This window comes from Leuresthes tenuis, unplaced genomic scaffold (assembly GCF_036924035.1).
Source record: "Leuresthes tenuis unplaced genomic scaffold, fLeuTen1.0.hap1 SCAF_23, whole genome shotgun sequence".
NCBI lineage: Eukaryota > Metazoa > Chordata > Actinopteri > Atheriniformes > Atherinopsidae > Leuresthes > Leuresthes tenuis.
In genome coordinates, this window is record NW_027325377.1 from 15035780 (window position 1) to 15052871 (window position 17092).

The window sequence follows — 17092 nt, forward strand, 5'->3', positions numbered from 1 at the left end:
TGCTGGAAATAAACATCCTCATCAACTGGATGACCAATTTGCAGCAAATACACACAACAGATGCAGAGATGCAGCTAATAAAGCAGCCCACAGCAGGTGTGTTTCCAGAGACATAAAGCGTTACTGACCGTTGTTACTAACCCTAACCCTCAAATTTGCGAAAAGAAATACATGTATTTTTAAAGCTCAGTTCCACATATAAACATTTAGTTCAACTTCAGTCGTTTTTCTGTGACAGCAAACACTCTTTCTGTGATTTCTGTGTAGTCGCAGTCAGTTCAAGGTCAAGTTTATCAAGATATTTTCATGCCCTGTAGTTCATTGACAGGCTTCAGCCACAATTACAATACTGTTTATCTTTTTCATTTCTTTCTTTTCTTTTAAAGAAAGATACACCCTGTGTGCAAAGACACGTTGGACTTGTGGATGAGTAGGGGTTAATGTAGTTTTATGAAAACACTGAAACTCTCCCCTCATAGAGTTTGATGCTTGTTTTTAGCCTCTCGCTTTTGTATGCGGGTCGTTTTTTTTTTTTTAATGTTATGATTTAAAACCCCAAATCAGAAAAAGTTGGGACGGTTTGGAAAAGACGAATTAAAAGCGAGGAGAAATAACTCACAATGATTCCTAAACTTAGGTTAACAAGTCTTTTGTGGCAGATAGTATGAACCCAAGACTCCAGACTCTTATCAGCAAAAAGACAGCATTTTTCACACGCTACAAAAGCACAGCTCAGAAAGAATCTCGTAGGAGATTGCTGGAGAATTTTGAAACAAAGACGACCTCGTTCTATCGGGCACCTTAAGCCAAATTGCAGGAAAAATGGGGGGAAAAAAAACCTTAATTCATCTGTTGGTATCTTAAGAGCTTGAATAGGGGCAACTGGACTATCATTCAAGCTCTTATGATTACCATGACTTGGATGACTGAGAATCTTAATCAGCATCTGCTGGTATCCTCAACAGATTGTCTTAAGTATCATGAGGAGGAATGGCAACTTTACAAAGTGGTGAAAACTTTACAGTTTTCAACTTTTTTCTGGGTGTTGCAAGCCTAAATGGCAAGACTAGTTGTAAAATGACGAATTAACTGAAGCTGACAAGAAAAAAAACATTAAATATTTTGGTTTCATACATTCTGCAATGAAATAAAAGTCAAAGGAAATGTAAGATTCATAGGTGTAACGTTTTCCGGTGTTCACTGAAAGTCACTTTAACCCTCTACCCATCAACACATCTCTGAGTAACTGCAAAAACACCTAAAAAAAATTCACACATCACATCTCAGGGTTGTCTCCTACACTTGCAGAAAAACAAGGCATGTACCTGGTAGTGCACTCTGTGGCCAGTAGATGGCGCCTGGTGTAAATCCTAGCAAGCACAGCAGACAGGTGTCAAGGTTAACAAGCAGCCAAAGCATTTACATCAAAACAAAAAGAACTCCACACGTGTTTAGATTAGTTAGTGCACGTTTCCCCACAAATGGCACACAGTTACAGAGCAGCTCTGCATTCTCGTGGCGTCCATCTATAAATAAGTGAAAGTGGAGCGATGACGCTGTGCAGATCATGAAATAATGATGAACAGAAAGCAGCAGAAGAGGTGGAGAACAAAGAAGGGAATTAAAGCGATGATGAGCACACTGATGAAGATAAAGACTTGCCTCTTGCAATCTATCAATATAGAGTCTGCAAGTCTCCAGGTCACAGTCTCCTCTCACCACCACAATACCGACTGGGATTGCTGTTAAACATACAAATGCACATTTTAGGCCCTAAAAAGTTATTCAAGTATGATATTTTCAACCACTTGGTGGCAGCAGAATAAAGTCTAATCTTGTTTGTAGAAATGTTGTGGCATAAAACACCAAAATGCTAGTTAAGAAATAAAAAATAAAGAGTGCAGAGGCCCGCTTAAAGTTGTTGTTTTTTTCATTTTGAGAGCCTTACAGATGTCTCGTAGCCGCTCTTTGTCATACTGCAGCCTGTCGTACTCCTGGAGGCTGATCCGGTTCACTCGAAGACGGAGGCGATCCGGCACTGCGTGAGGACTGGAAGAAAAGCACACGCAAGTGCATGTATGTGCACGCACACGATTCAGACGTGCCCGAGCACACAATGATAAGGGCATACGTATGCATACATGCACGCACAGACACACATAGACACACAATTCACAAACCAAATCTAAAATTTTGTAGCACATTTTGGAATAATTAATTCCTCCTCAGTCTTTATTTTGTTGGCATTTTCAGCTAGCTAACAGAGTTTAATGTTTCTGATAACAGAAGGTTGTAAAGAGGTGTAAATCTCCCTCCAGCCGCATAGCGTTTTAATATAAAGAGCTCTAATACCCTTCTGCAACATCAAGGCAGGCAAACGTATTCACAGCCTATGTTTGAGGGAAATGCGGCCTTCAGTTTGGATGGAGTCTGTTGAGGGTTGAACATCATAGTTGCAAGAGAAAAGTGGGCAGGAAGCAAAAATAAGAACATCAGTGCTTACAAGTTTCCTGTCCACAAAGGCTCAAAAATTCAAAGAAAAGGAACAAAAAGGGCTTCAAATGAAAGAAGATTACATTAAGTAAAATCTGACTTCTCTTAGGCAACATTGAAGAATAATACTGAGTCAGATGTTTACGTGTTGAAGGCAGCAAAGACATAAAGTGAATGCGGGTGTAATGTGAGCAGAGCTCAGGGTAAAGTTAAAGGTAAACGGACTACAGCGAAAAAAAACATCAAGAGGCAGAAGCACATTGAGAAGTGGAAGACTTCAGCATGCTGCCATACACTCTTTCTCTCCTTTTGTCCTCTGATCACAACACAAACTTACAGTCAAACACGGCACAGCGGGGTTTGACCAATATTTGATTAATTTCCTCTTTCACCTCTCACGCAACAAGATTCATAAGCAATTATCACTATCATCACTGATCTAAATTCTAATGAAAATAAGGGTAAACTTAAGGTCTCACCTCTCAAATGTTTTTCATTTCATACGTATAGCTTTCTTCAAAGGCTGAGAAATAAAGATTGTAACAATTGTCAGGGTTTTTTTCGTGGAACCTTTAGGTTTTCAGGCTGTTTTCAAGCAAAACGTAGGATTTAGAACGCTCTTATAAACAGCACCTTAGTCAACTCAGCAACTTCCCAGTGTGGATTAATAACGCAATCTACCTTTTTTTTATCAATCTTTCTATCTATACCGCTTTTCTGTTGTAGTTGTAAGGAATTTGACCTTCACAAAATGTCTATATTTATAATATAATATATAATGATATATCATATAAGAACCACAATGCTGTGCTGAGAAGATCTGCATCCTGGCACTAACACGGTTGTTACTTTGACACTTGTCACATGCCTAAACAATTTGAAAGACCAGTCACTGCCCCCATATTGCAACAGCCCTCCCATTCAGTAGCAGCCTCCTCCTGCAGAACTACAAGGGACCCAGGGCTGTCTTTAAAATGACAACCGATAGACTTTCTTTAAAACAATAGTGGTGCTCCAGGTTGCTGGAAGCAGTCTCATCTTTTCAAAAGATCAAACTCACCACTGTTGTGTCATCAGCTAATTTGAATGCACACATACATTGATGCAAAGTTGGTTGGCAAAAATTATCTACAACTATATAACAAATGCGAAGGAAAATAAATTAGGTGACTTTAAAATGTTCCATCCTCCGAGATTAGGATGTAATCTATCAGACATTATATCCACTAAAACACAGCCGCGTTTCAGCTAAAATTAATCAAAATATTAGTCAAATGTGACAGACATGACACATTAGCAGCTCCTCATTCACTCACATGTGATTACAAACATAAACATTCAATGACAGAGGGTTGAGGTACTTACACAGAGAAGGAGTCGGGGGGAGCAGAGAGGCGGCGCAGATCAGCTGCACACACCTTCTGAATACTACGGCCGCACACACACGCACGCACACACACACACAGAAGAGTGGAGGAATGTATGGCGTGTGAAAGGAGAGGAAGAAAGAAGAGGGGAGAGGACATGAGAGGTGATGACAGAGGAAAAAGGAGGTGAGAAGGGGAAGTGAAATGAAAGGAAGGACAACAGTAAAGGAGAAAAAAGGGAACAAAAGAGAAGGTTTAGAAAACAAATGAAAATAATACTTAAGAAGAGCCCGAACATGTGTTAGAGGGGTGAAAAAGTGAAAGTGAACAGAGATGAGACAAAAAAGAAGAAGGACAGGAGGAGGGACAGACGGAGAAAAGCCCAAAAGGTAAGTAGACGAACATTGATAGCACAGAGTACAGTTGCAGAGCAGTAGCAGTGACACTAAATATTCCAGCTACAGCAAGAAATTAATATCTACTTTTCTGTCTCGCATGCTCATCTACTGTAGATTAAAACAGACTCACATGTATATGGACATAGATATACAAGAAGAACTATTAGTTCTACAGGGAAGGGGGAGTGTTAGTAGCCACAGGATTCAGTTATTTTAAACCGCAGGCAGCCTCAATACAGCACTGCTGCTTCATCCCTGAAGTCGATCAATAATCGTCTCCTCAGCTGCCACGATAAAGGGAAAACTACAAAGTATTACATGTCAACGTGTCACGGGAGATGAACCTGATGCTCTTGTTTTGACTAATTCGAGTGGACAATATTAAATATCCCTCCTCTGACTGTGGTTTGGCGAGCTGAAGAGAGGAGGAACACTGAGAGGAGTGAATATCAGCTCACTAAACAGACTGTATGATTCACTAAGTGCAAACAAAGCTTTTACAACACTGCTGGCCTAGTTCCTGCATCTATCTACGCGTGTGTGTGTGTGAGTGACTCACTCGTTCAGCAGGGGCACCGAGGTGCGTCTCTTGCACTTCTGGACCATATTGGCCTGATTTCTAAGGGAGATGCGGAGGGTGGATGGAGCCAGTCGGCACGGCTCACCGTCCACCTACGAGCACACAAAGACGATTGTTGAAAGGACAAAACACAAGATAGCGTTACGCTGGCTGATCTCATCTACAACTTGAGCCCTCAGTGTCACAACAACACCTTTTTGAAGCTTTTTCTTCTTTTTGAAGCACTTCTTCTTAGTGCTTGATAGTATGATAGTATATAAATATGAACTGATCATACAACTCTTCACAAAAAAACCAAAACAAAAGACAAGGTGATAACTTACAAGTTACTGGAACCCAAAGTTGAATAGTAATACGAAAAGACAACATATCCATGCATCCATTTTCTATACACACTTAATCCATTTCAGGGTTGGGCTATTTTCACTTTGCTTCACTGTGTTTTCACTGTGTTTTTTTCACCAGTGTTCCTGAGTTCATGCAGTGATTTCCACTAAAGAATGTTTATTTTCAATGCTGTGCTGCCTGAGAGCCTCATAATCACACCCTTGGTTTTTCAGCCAGGTTCCTTATCTCCAAAGATGTCTCTGGATTCTCTTGATTGTTGAATAAGATTATGAACCACAGATAACCACAGCCTCCTTCGAACCCTTCAGCCTTCAGGTCATAATGATTTATATCAAACTTATAGATGTCTGTAAATGATATCAGAAGCATATTTCAGAGGCTGGTTGCGCTGCTGGTGATTGTGTGTGATCACCTGGACAGGTACAGTCTTGTAGGTGGTGAGGATGACTTCTCTGCACTGGTGAAGTCTCTCTCCGTGACCGCCAACCTGTAGCGCAGCCTGGTGGACAAGCGGTAGACTTGCAACTCAATCACAAGAATATGTAAAGAAGTTTGTGAGTTTCCCTCTCTTTCGTGACTGCTGTGCTGTGGTTGCATGTTTTCTCTCCCCCTGTCATGTTTTTCTTACCAGTGAGGCCATCGTGAAGCCGATGACCTCAATGCAGCCGTCATCGTGGCGCTGCGGCTCAAAGTCTCGATGGTCGCCGGTGTTTCCCCACGGCATGGTGCCAGCACAGTACCTGCACAGGTGTGAAACATTTCAAACATTTGAAACCCCTTGCAACCTATACGTCATGCCACCGCTCCATGATGCGCTGCTGTTGATATGAACTGAAAACAAGGCGGTGAACGAAGAAAGGTGACAGCTTAAAAAAGCCCACTCCAAGGAATTAGTCAGGTTCACTAGAGACTTGAAATGTCTCACCATATCTTTATTCGAGTTTTTGTGCAAACAGAACAGAAACTGTACTGTTGCTGTGACAAAAATAAAGTCGTATGAGATACATGTGTTAGTGAGCTATATAACAGCCTTCAAGGATTCCAGTGGGTTACTAGAAGCTATGATGTTTTTGATGATGTCTTCCCACTGATTTAGAGTGGGGAGAGTTAAAGTGTCCCTTGGTTTTCTTTATGCTGTTTCAAATGCTTTTCCACTCAAAAAGGGAAACACTGCGTACTTTCAATTTATTTTGAATCTTTGGCCATCAAATACGATAAATGGCAAAAGTTGTCTGATGTTCAGTTCTGCACAAAAAGGCGCTAAAACATACAGTAAGTTCAACCCAACTCTTACTTATATCCACTATATCTCTTTACGTGATTTGTGAACACGTAAAAGTGTGCAAAACCAAACTGTACAGCTTAACTTCTCTATAACTGTATATTTATGGTTAATTTACCTACCTGGGAATGTTTAGAAACACTATGCACTGAAATTTCAGCTCCTGAATCTTGGGTGTTAGATCTGTGCCGTCACACTGTGGGAGACAAAGAGAGGAACATTTATAGTGATAGAGGTCAGAAAAGAGTCATTTCTGTTGTGCTTGATCAGCTGTTAATTTTCACTCTCGGATCCTTCATTTGGTTTTGCTTCAATCTCAGTTCATGATTTTTATTCTTAGCTGTCTCGTACATGTTTTAAATGTTTTGACGAGAGGCGGTAGAAAGCACTATAGAGGACGTCCTAATGCAATTTGCTGAATTAATTTACCTCTATCGTTTATTGATCAATTAGCGTAATTCTTTGATGTTGGGTCTGCTATAGCTCTTTTACTCTCAGTGAAGGAAAGTCTGCTGATGTTCTACATTCTTCCTATAATAAATTCTACAAAAGGACCAAAAACAGCAACAAAATGACATGAACTATGTGTGGATCAGAGCCCGATCAGTCACATGTTCCAGCATCATGACAGACAGGAGCACCGCAGCTTTGATTTACTTTTGCTGGAAATACTCACAGTGGGAACATATCTGCAGCACAAAACAGTCCCAAACACATGCACTCTTTCTCCAACATTAATTCAAAACTACACTGTCTGTCTGCCCATTTTTGATCTAATGTCCACTCTTAGAGATGAATGTCTTCAGTCGGAAGCAGCACAGTTGATACTGAGTAAAAGAGACGGGGCATAAGAAAGTTAGAAGTCGTCCCTTAATGGATTTGTTGACAAAGGCGTAATGAAACAAGAAAATGTCTGCATGAAATTTTAGTGAGTGTGGTCTGCTGGCTGCGGACCATAAAATAATCCCCTACATTCCATAAAATAGAAACTCCATAACACTCCAATTAACACCAGTGCATACTTTCTAATTGTCCGAGTTAGTGTTGTGGATTTGTTAATTGGGCAAAACAAACTCTTTGAACATGTTTTTTTAAGCAATTATTTTATTAGTCTTTGATATTTAGCAGGTGGTAAATCAATCAGCTGTCTGTTGCTGTTACCACCCTCAGTTTTTAGGTTACCGAGTAGCAGCGTGGTGGCCCCACTAAGACTTTAAATCCTCACCGAGGGACAGTTGAAGGACGGCCTGTTTAATCACTCAGCCGACCTGCGGCTGAGACATGTCGACATGGAAGACGATACAGGCCGAGAGAGAGTGTGTTAACACTCACCACCACTCTGACGTGCTTGGACAAATCCCTGGAGCTTCTCTGGAGGAAATCTGAGAACGCAGCCTGCACACACAAACAAACCCACAAGTGAGTACACATAAACAGAGAAAAGGGACCAAATCAAACAGAATTACAGCTCATTACATTTCCTTCATCAAAATGAGATACCTCCTCTTCATGTTTCCGCTCCAACTCCCTCTCATTATTTCTTTCTTCCTTCCAGTTCACATTTTTCAGAGTGACAGCTGGATCAGAATACTTACAAATCTTAGGATTTCTTAACACCTGTTTGATGCTTTAGAAACTAAAAACTCTGATGATGATGCATTCATGCATCTGACATGATGCAGAAAGCTCCCATAGAGCTGGAAAACAACACCGACGATTGGCGATAGATCGTTTTAAATCTAAACCTATTCAAAACCAGATATTTGTTTGGCGATCAAAAATGAAAACAGTACTTTTTGGAGACATATTCCAGATATATCCTGCCCTTTTTCCTCTCAAAGTTCCCAAACTCCCATCATTTACTTTTCACCCCGCCTACACGAGTCCGTGTGATTACAACAAAAGACAGTGAGGAGGAGGAAACATTTGTCCTGCGTGTGTTTTTCTTTGTGAGTGTGTGTATAAAATGAAACATGGAATAAGTAATGTTGGACACTCACGCCTGCATAGAACATCTTGTTGCGGAAGCGACTGTTAAACTTCTCCGGGTTGGCCTCTGGACAACAAATACGGAGAAAAAGAAGAAGAGCAAATTTTGAGTATGCATGAAGGTGCAGGTTCTGTAACACGTTTTATAATCTGAGTGGAGAAAGACTTAATGGAATATACACAGTGTAAATACAGGGTGGAAGGCATTAAAATTGCTTTCACAGACCTCTGGACTCGTGGAACTCCAGGGTGACGTGAGCGTCGAAGCCCAGGCTGAAGTAGTTGTTGAACACGTTCAGGGGAAGCTGTGGCCAGAGCAAAAAATATTAAAGTCTTTCTTTCTTTATAAATATCATTGAAGTCATTCATGTCTGTGTTCCGGTATTCATTTAAATTGACATACTTTTTAAACGCAGATTTTTGTATTCCTTTATCGATCGTTTTGAGCTGAAAGGTGAGTTGTTGGCTACTGCTGCCCTGAGATGTCGTGTTACAGTACGGTGCTGTTGTTAGCAAGTTTTAAGGTTTAAATATTACAAAACAATTGCAGACGTAAGTTACATCATGTGCACAACTAAAGACTTGATCAGACCTTGTTAAATAAAGATTACAGCAAGATTATTAAACTGACAACATCAAAGGTTCTGTATCACAAAGACGTTGAGCAAAAAAGTGGCTTTTACTCATCCTTATCCTAACCTTGTCTTCCCCTCAGTGTAATTCATATAAAACACACAAACATATCCAGCGCAGCCTCCAGGCTGACTTCTGACCTTCTGTGTGCCCTCCTCTGGCTGGGTCGAACTCTTCTCCACAAGGAGGTTCCACCGGTCGAGCTGCACAACCGAACCGTCCTCCACGTGACACAAAACCTTCGATACTGGTTCATCCGTGTAACCCTGCAGCAAGGAAAACGCACCAAGAGACAAAGATGAAGGGAGTTTACAATACATGACGCATACGAAGTTGGCAGCTTGAGTCTCTGCTAAATTTAGTATATTCCGGTACAGATGATCTACAGTAATTCCTCTGAAATATGTGAGCAATATGACATTAAATATATTTTACACAACGTCTAAAAGTAGACTAAAAGGAATGGAAGTAAGCCAGAGTAGTACACTTTTATTTATTTGTTAAGGAAAATGTTCAAATATCACATGTATGATTTATAGCAGTTGAACCTCAAGGATTCGTGGTGGAATTGAAGGATAAATCAGACTCAGGTGTTACATTATCAGTAGGATGATGATCAGATATGAGTGGGCAACCTGTTTTTTTTAAATATCTAAAACACCAAAATGTACTGCTGTACAAAAAGAGATTTCTGAAGACTTTAGGGAGGGAGTTGCTGGTGTACTTTGGACTCAATAAATCCACAAATGGACAAATGGAGGAAATTCAACCCCATCGTTACCCTGCCCAGGACTGGCCGATCAACAAAGATCGCTCAAAAAACAAGGTATGTAATGGTCTATGAGGTCCAGAAGGATCACAGAGTAACTTCTAAACAGGTAAAGTCTTGAGTTCACCATCAGGACACTGAACACTGAACAATGATGGTGTGCGTGGAGGGACGTCAAGGAGAAAGCAACAAAGATCTCCAAAGAAAATATCAAGTAAGATCACCTGAGCCAGAAGGCTGTTATAAAATTGTTTTGTAGACAGATGAGGCCAAAATAAAAACAGGGTTTATGCTTGTTTAAGGGAAAACACTGGAGGCACACTGGTGCCTGTTTTGCTCCATCTGAGCCAGGATTTCTTGCTAGCATTCTCAATCAGACAAGCATGTTCTAGCAGAAAATGTCAGGCCATCTGTCTGCAAATCTAATCGTCAGCTCGAGTGCGTCATGCAGCAGGAAACGGCACTGAACACAGAAGTTGTTCAACCAAAGCGCACTTAAGGAAGAGTTTGGTTGATAACGGTCAAGCTAAAGTCTTCATCGCAGGACAAAAGGAAGGTGAAAGGCTGGAAGTGAGCTGTTCATGTGAGGAAACTCACAAAAATCAGCTAAAAATTCCTGTTCCTTGAGCTGTTGTGGGCCTTTTGTTTCTAATGTTACAAGAGTACTGAAGTCTGACTCAGAATGGGAAACAGTTTTTTACAATCTTAATTGTTTAAAAGGCAGAACGAGTTCGGAAAATTGGAGGGAAAAAATGGAGACATAATGGAGACATAAAGGAAAATTATGGCCTGTGACTCTTGTCTCTTCTGTCAAGTGCTCCTCCACACTAACATGAACACTAGACGCACAGGGTACACTTGCAAGACACACCCACCAACGAAAAGATTTCACAGATATCACATCTGCCACCTCACCGCACCGTCTCCCTCTTTTTCCCCTCCATCAATCGTGCCTGTCTCCCTTCCTACTCCTCTGCTCTTCCCTATATCTCATTTGTCACTAAGGCAGGTCTCTCATCTTTCACTCACGCTCTCCTTCCTCTGCGCCTCTGTCGTCAGCTTTTGATTCCCTTTCTCCCTCTGGACAGGGTCAGAAAATAAACATAGCGAGGACACACACACGCAGGCACACAGAAAACAAACTGATGACGACAGAACTCATCAGCAGGGTCTCCTCCTGAGGTACTGCCAAACACGGTCATGGTTTTCATCACTTCACAGGACATCGACTTGGTCCCATTTTTCCCAAACAAAACCACAACTTGTCCAATCCGAACGCTTGATCTCGTCTCCTTATTTAACAGCGATTTAAATCTTTCACATTGTGAGACTTTTGTCATTGAATGCGAGACGTAAACAGATTTATGACTTCAGAACATGTGTAATGCAAGGACACATGCAATCACAGCAGAGCTCTCAGTCAAAGCGCACGTCACAGGGACAATCACACTCCCACAGAGAGGGGTGAGAAGATGCAGCGAGTAACACGAGGGAGTGTCAGAAAGAGATGAGAAGAGGAGAGAAAGAAGGAGGAGGAGCAGAGAAGGAGCGGGAGGACAATGAAAAAGCCAAAAATAGAAAAGGAAGTGGACCGAGAGGGGAAAAGAAACAAAAACAAAGAAAGAAGTGGAAGAATAAAGAAAAGGGGGAGAAAGTAAAGTTACAAAAAGAAAAATAAGAAATACCCAAAGGACGAAAGGGCGCTAAGACTGCAGAGCTCATTACAGTCACACTCAGTTCATTCTCACCAAGATGAACACTTTATTCGTACAAATTCTTGAGCAATTACCCCTCTGCTCATTTAAATACATTTCGAATGCCATACAGATGATCTAGATCATATATTTCTAGAGCAATTCTAAGAGAATCAAGTTAAAGAGAAAACTACTATAGCCTAGAAAAATGTTTGACTCATTTTTGTGACTCATACAGAGGCATGTTTGAAGTTGTATCATCTCTACAAATCGATCTTAAGTGGGGTGCAATGGAAATATGTGGGGGCTTGACAAAAAGCGTGGTTATGCAATGTGTGTGTGTGTGTGTGTGCCAAACTTTTAACTGCAAGAGCCTCCTCCTTTCAAAAGAAGTTCCTTAAAGAGGAAAGTCAAAAATACGAGCGGCTAAGGGTGAGATTTGAGATATTTCTCATAAAGCAACTAAACGGCAACCTGCCCACATATTTCAAACGCCTCCGGTTGTAAACTAATGGTGTTTATTTGTTAAAGTTTGAGGAAAACTGCTTTATTACAGACTAGTACATTTCAAAGGAAATTATACAACGTAATTTGTTAACAATCAAAACTCTTACTATGTCCTTAATGCATAAACCTACCCTGGATATGTCACCTGATAAGCCCTCTTGCAAGCACTGTATATGTCCACAGCTGGGATGTTTTCCAACAGGAACAAGATTGTTTTGAGCGTAATTTTGTGAGGTCCCTTGTGATCTTTAGGCCGTGTGAACCAAAAGTCGTTTAATTGACACGGAGTGGAAAAAAATGAATTATAGGAAACTACGATAACGTAAACAACAACTGTGTGGCATGGTGCGTTGTGCTTTGAGGCGGTCAAACAGGGGTCAAATGTCAGGGATTAGAGGATGACATGCACAGGAAGAGGGATCAGACATCCTGGAATGTGGGTGAGTAACAACTGTAGCTCCCAGAGGAGCTGAAGTGGTAAACAGTGGATTAATTTGCACAGCATATGATTATCAGGGCATGTTTCAAAATGCATACAACTAAAACAGGTTCTCATACCTTTTTTGAATGATTTGCAAGGGATTCTGGTCTAATAAGTTTAGTTAAAACAGGTTATGGAAGAAGAGTTTGTGTTGTTTTGTTTTACTTAGATATATCTTAATATTGCCTCCTCCTGCAAAGACCCTGATGTGTAGAAAATGCCTGAACTCGTTCGTTTAATGACTGTGAATTAATGAGTGGAAGGAGTACAGACTGATACGTCCTGTCGCTTGCTCTCAACTCTGTGACAGAAGTCAAGGCTGGAAACTCACCCCACCCCAGTTGAGCGTCCTGGCGAGGTCATTTCCCGTTCCCAGAGGAAGCACAGCGACCGGAGGCTGGGGATTCATCTGCAGCTCATCGAGAGCTGACAGGATCCACCCCACCTATGGAGAGAAATACCAAAAAAGCGTAAGCTGCAGAAATTTCGAATAGGACACTACAAAAGGAATACAAGTGAATTGAGCCTGACCGTGCCGTCTCCTCCACAGGCGAGTATCCTCAGATTTGGCACTTTGCGATACAACTCCAACCTGACAGATCACAAAATGCACAAAGCTGAGAGAGGCACGATAGCTGAGAAACGACAACGTTACTCAGCAGCAGGCACTGCTGACTGGTGCTGAGTGGGTGGAATTGGTGCAATGTCATGAAAACTGTTGAATTCATGAGCATTGTGTTTGAACAAAAGAGGTAACGACTAAAATTGGAGTTCGAAGACAATCCAAAAGGAGCTGACTGTATTAAGAGAGAAAAAATGTCAGTCTGTTCCAAACTGCCAAGCTCACTATGTCATGTTGACTTTATGCCAGAAGTGAAGGCGACAAAGAAAGGCCAGCAATGTCCTCAGTGAATGCTACTTACGCCTCTCGAAGTCCACCTTGGGACAGGTCAAACACTTGTCGGGGGTTCAAGATCCACATAAACATCTGTAGCAGCTTGGCACCCTTTAGATAGAAAGAGAAGTCTTCCCTTATATCTACTACTTGAAATTTGGCATAATGTCTCAAACACCTGAGCAAATAACCTGTCATTTTAAAGTAAACTCGATCAACTCATTTGATAACATGAAAGCATCTGTCATCATCATGATAAAACATATCAACAAACAAGAGAGAACGCCACAAAAATATTGTTTTTAATAATGACCACAGAAGCACAAATTCAGTACAGAGTGACAACAACGGACATTACAGGTTGTTTGCGACTGATGTAAGTGGAAGATGAAAGTGTTTGCTCACCTGGTTGCCCCCACTCTTGGGATTTACAAAAACCAAGATGGGTTTCATAAGAGGAGAAGGGAGCGGCTTCAACATGAACGGACGCCATTTAGAATCCTAAAGAGACAGAGGAGAGAGCAAAAGAAAAATATAAGCTAAGTGTGAAAGAGGAACTGTACAACACCACAAATTTAGGTTTATAATTAATTGGGAATTTGATTCAAACAATAATGAATCCGTTTTGACATTCCACAGTCACCTAATACAATGCATCCAACTCCTTCAGCGCTTCTGAGAGGATGTAGGTCCACCGTCAGGTGGTCGCATATCTCTCTATGGGCTGAGGCAAGCCCAGTCCCGGGAGTAAATAGTCAATAGACTGTACCTGTATAGCGCTTTTCTAGTCTAGCTGATGACTCAAAGCACTTTTACACTACAAGCCAGTACAAGCCACCTATTCACACAGTACATCTTAGTCTAAACAATGTTACAGGCTATACACATTCACACCCTGATGGATGCATCAGTAAGCAATGCGGGGTTCAGTGTTGAAGGACGACGGCTCATCATCCTAAGCTACAGCCACCCAGAATGAGGGCCAAACACTGGCTCTGCCCAATATCTCTTTCTAGAGCAAAGTGCTTCGATTTCGTGCTTTTCTTCTTAAAGGAATCAGAACTTGCTCTCAGAAATGCAACTGCATTTTAACTTTGCGCCTACAAAGGCAACCAGGAATGTTGACAAATGTTGTAACCCTACCCTGTAACCCTAACCCTAAACATATTTACCGAAGAACTCGGCCTGTTATCAGAGGATTCCACTAGGAGGCGGATCGCATTTACAACCTGTCCGTCATCTGGTTTACTTTTAAGACATGCACAATCGGTACTTAAAACAAACATAGGATACAAGTTGTACCCAACATTTGCATATGAATGCATAACTAAAAGTAAGGTGTATTTCTGCCCTTAGTCTGGTAAATTATTTTGTGAGGCAGCTAGGCTGTAAGATTTGTAAGAGTTACCCATTTGTGGTCAGAACATAGAAATCTGAACCAGTCAGCATCTGATGAAAGCAGTGACTGGCAACACGACAACAGTCAACAACAGCCATTCTCTGTAATAACTGTCTCTGTTTGTAACACTTTATTGATCGACTAGTTGAGTAAACTGATAGACAGATGCTTTTTTTTTTGGTCCTCCTCCAAAGTGTCTCTACACAGGACTTTCCAGATTGTTCTGTGTAACAAACTATATGGAGCATCAGGTTAATCTGACCCCTCGCTAAGGACCAAGCCGTCCTGGTCCAACTTTGGATGTGCTGTAAAGACTGATCAGTACCCACGAAGTAGAAGCTGGAAGAAGTGACCCAGGTGGGCAGCTCTGTGTCTACTGTTGCCCAGCAGCAGAATATGAATGAATGTATCCATTATCAAGATTAGACGGATCAATCAGATTCAGATCAATGAGAGATTTTGAATTATATAATAATATTAAAAAGCCTTAATATGTGAGATTCAACATCACATCATAAATCATTAATCTTTTCAAGACACATTTCACTCCATCTTTGGAGAATACGTAAGAAAAAAATGATTTGCTTGTGTTTTGGGAACCTGGTGGGTCAATGGAAGCATTTCAAATAGCGATCGAGTGGTACACATGAAAAATGTTATCACGGAACATAATAATACTATTTACATCCAGTCCCTTCTTGCTTGTCCTTCGCTTGAATGATGTCCGCTTTTTTCTCCTGGCCGAGTTCTTCAATGAGCTCTAGGGTACACACAGAGTTCAGTGGTTAGTTCACTGTCACCACGTTCATTGTGATGCTGATTTAAAGTGCAGTGAAGCATGTGATGTGACTGTGGGACGCATTTGCGTGTGTGCATGTGTGTGTGTGTGTGTGTGTGAGATAACAGAGACACAAACTCTGAGTTCCCTCAGACAGATCAAACATGAGTCAGTTCTAATCACATCATATCGAAATATCGCACACACATTAACACATACACACACACAAAGACAGTCGGTGACAGGCAGCCTTTCAAATTTAGATCCAGCAAAGTCATTTCTCATTACTGTTACAAAATGACAGCAAGTGAACTTTATTAACTGCAGGACTGACTGGTGATGATGCTCTGTATTGTGTGTGTGTACACCTGTGGTTTCCTGACTTTGATGATCCAGGAGGGTGGTATTATGACTCCGGCGTGCGCCCCCAGTGAACACGGTTCTTCTATCTGGTGCAGCATGAAACATGTCACCTTGTTGTGGAACTGCAAGAAAAACACCGCTGATGTATCCTCTTTATCCGACACCTACTTTTACAAAGGAGCCACAGTCGCCTTAAATACTTTCAGAAAACGATTTCACCAAATTCTCCCAGATTAGCTTTCATTCAACTGTATGTTTCGTTCATTTTTATGTGATTAACAAGAAAAATTTGAAGAGTGTTGCTCTTTATTCATCATACAAAATGAAAATCAGAATAATTGCAGCCTCTGGAGCTAATTTGATGGTATTTATGTCAGAACTGAAGAGCTCTTTAATATGTAGAACCATCTTTTTGAAAGGCTCAAATGTAACTTGACAAACTCAAACGTGTTTTTCATACTTCTTCAAGTCCGGGACATGTCTACATTACCAAAGAATGGCTTCTCTTCTTTGACATGCTTTGTCAGGCCTTTGTACCGCTGCTGCATTCATCTTGTGGGTGTTACTGCCTTTAGTTTTGTCTTTAGCAACTTAAATGCAGCTCAGAATGTTCCATTTCTTTATCTTGTTGCAGCACATTTTGGATGATTTTCCACCTGTGCTGTGAATCAAATCAACTTTGCTGCATTTGTCTGAATCTGAGCAGACAATATCTCCCTGTGTGCTTCAAAATTCATCAACTTCAGTCTTCTATCGCGCCATCAATACACACAAGTGATCCTGTGGTACTGGAAGCCATGCAGGTCGATGCCGTCACACTGCGTCCGTCTGTGCTTTACACGTGTTTAATGCTTCAGATCACGAGCCACTAAAAGTCTTATTCATACTTTAATCTTCCTATCTGTCTAGTTCAGGTTGATCTTAGTTTTCGTCCTTCTGGTAGTTTTGGAAAATATGTCTACCTCATGGAAAGGGTTCTTCACTTAGAACGATGTTGTGTTTTCTTTAGCTTGGAAAGTATGGAAGGCATGTTAAATTTGTGTCTCTAAATATGTTCCCGTTATCTTTCTGATTAATTTGTTTTGTTGTGTGGTCATGATTGGAATTAGCTAAAAA

The 17092-nt window shown here is 41.0% G+C and overlaps 1 protein-coding gene across 4 annotated transcripts in view; it reads right to left on the reverse strand.

The window, feature by feature from the left end:
• Window positions 1–17092, reverse strand: part of dgki (diacylglycerol kinase, iota) — a 71016-nt gene that overhangs the window by 15388 nt on the left and 38536 nt on the right. For 2 of the 4 annotated variants that reach the window (XM_072377291.1, XM_072377290.1), the window contains exons 8-25: window positions 15982–16098; window positions 15521–15595; window positions 13842–13937; window positions 13465–13547; window positions 13073–13133; window positions 12873–12986; window positions 9231–9356; window positions 8684–8762; window positions 8469–8524; window positions 7801–7863; window positions 6591–6664; window positions 5815–5926; window positions 5599–5685; window positions 4818–4930; window positions 3859–3921; window positions 1949–2049; window positions 1663–1742; window positions 1326–1370 (exon numbers count right to left, since the gene is read on the reverse strand). In XM_072377291.1, coding sequence (XP_072233392.1) covers window positions 1326–1370; window positions 1663–1742; window positions 1949–2049; window positions 3859–3921; window positions 4818–4930; window positions 5599–5685; window positions 5815–5926; window positions 6591–6664; window positions 7801–7863; window positions 8469–8524; window positions 8684–8762; window positions 9231–9356; window positions 12873–12986; window positions 13073–13133; window positions 13465–13547; window positions 13842–13937; window positions 15521–15595; window positions 15982–16098 — 1545 coding nt within the window. The remainder of the gene's footprint in view (window positions 1–1325; window positions 1371–1662; window positions 1743–1948; window positions 2050–3858; window positions 3922–4817; window positions 4931–5598; window positions 5686–5814; window positions 5927–6590; window positions 6665–7800; window positions 7864–8468; window positions 8525–8683; window positions 8763–9230; window positions 9357–12872; window positions 12987–13072; window positions 13134–13464; window positions 13548–13841; window positions 13938–15520; window positions 15596–15981; window positions 16099–17092) is intronic. The other 2 variants (XM_072377293.1, XM_072377292.1) reach the window with 2 other exon arrangements.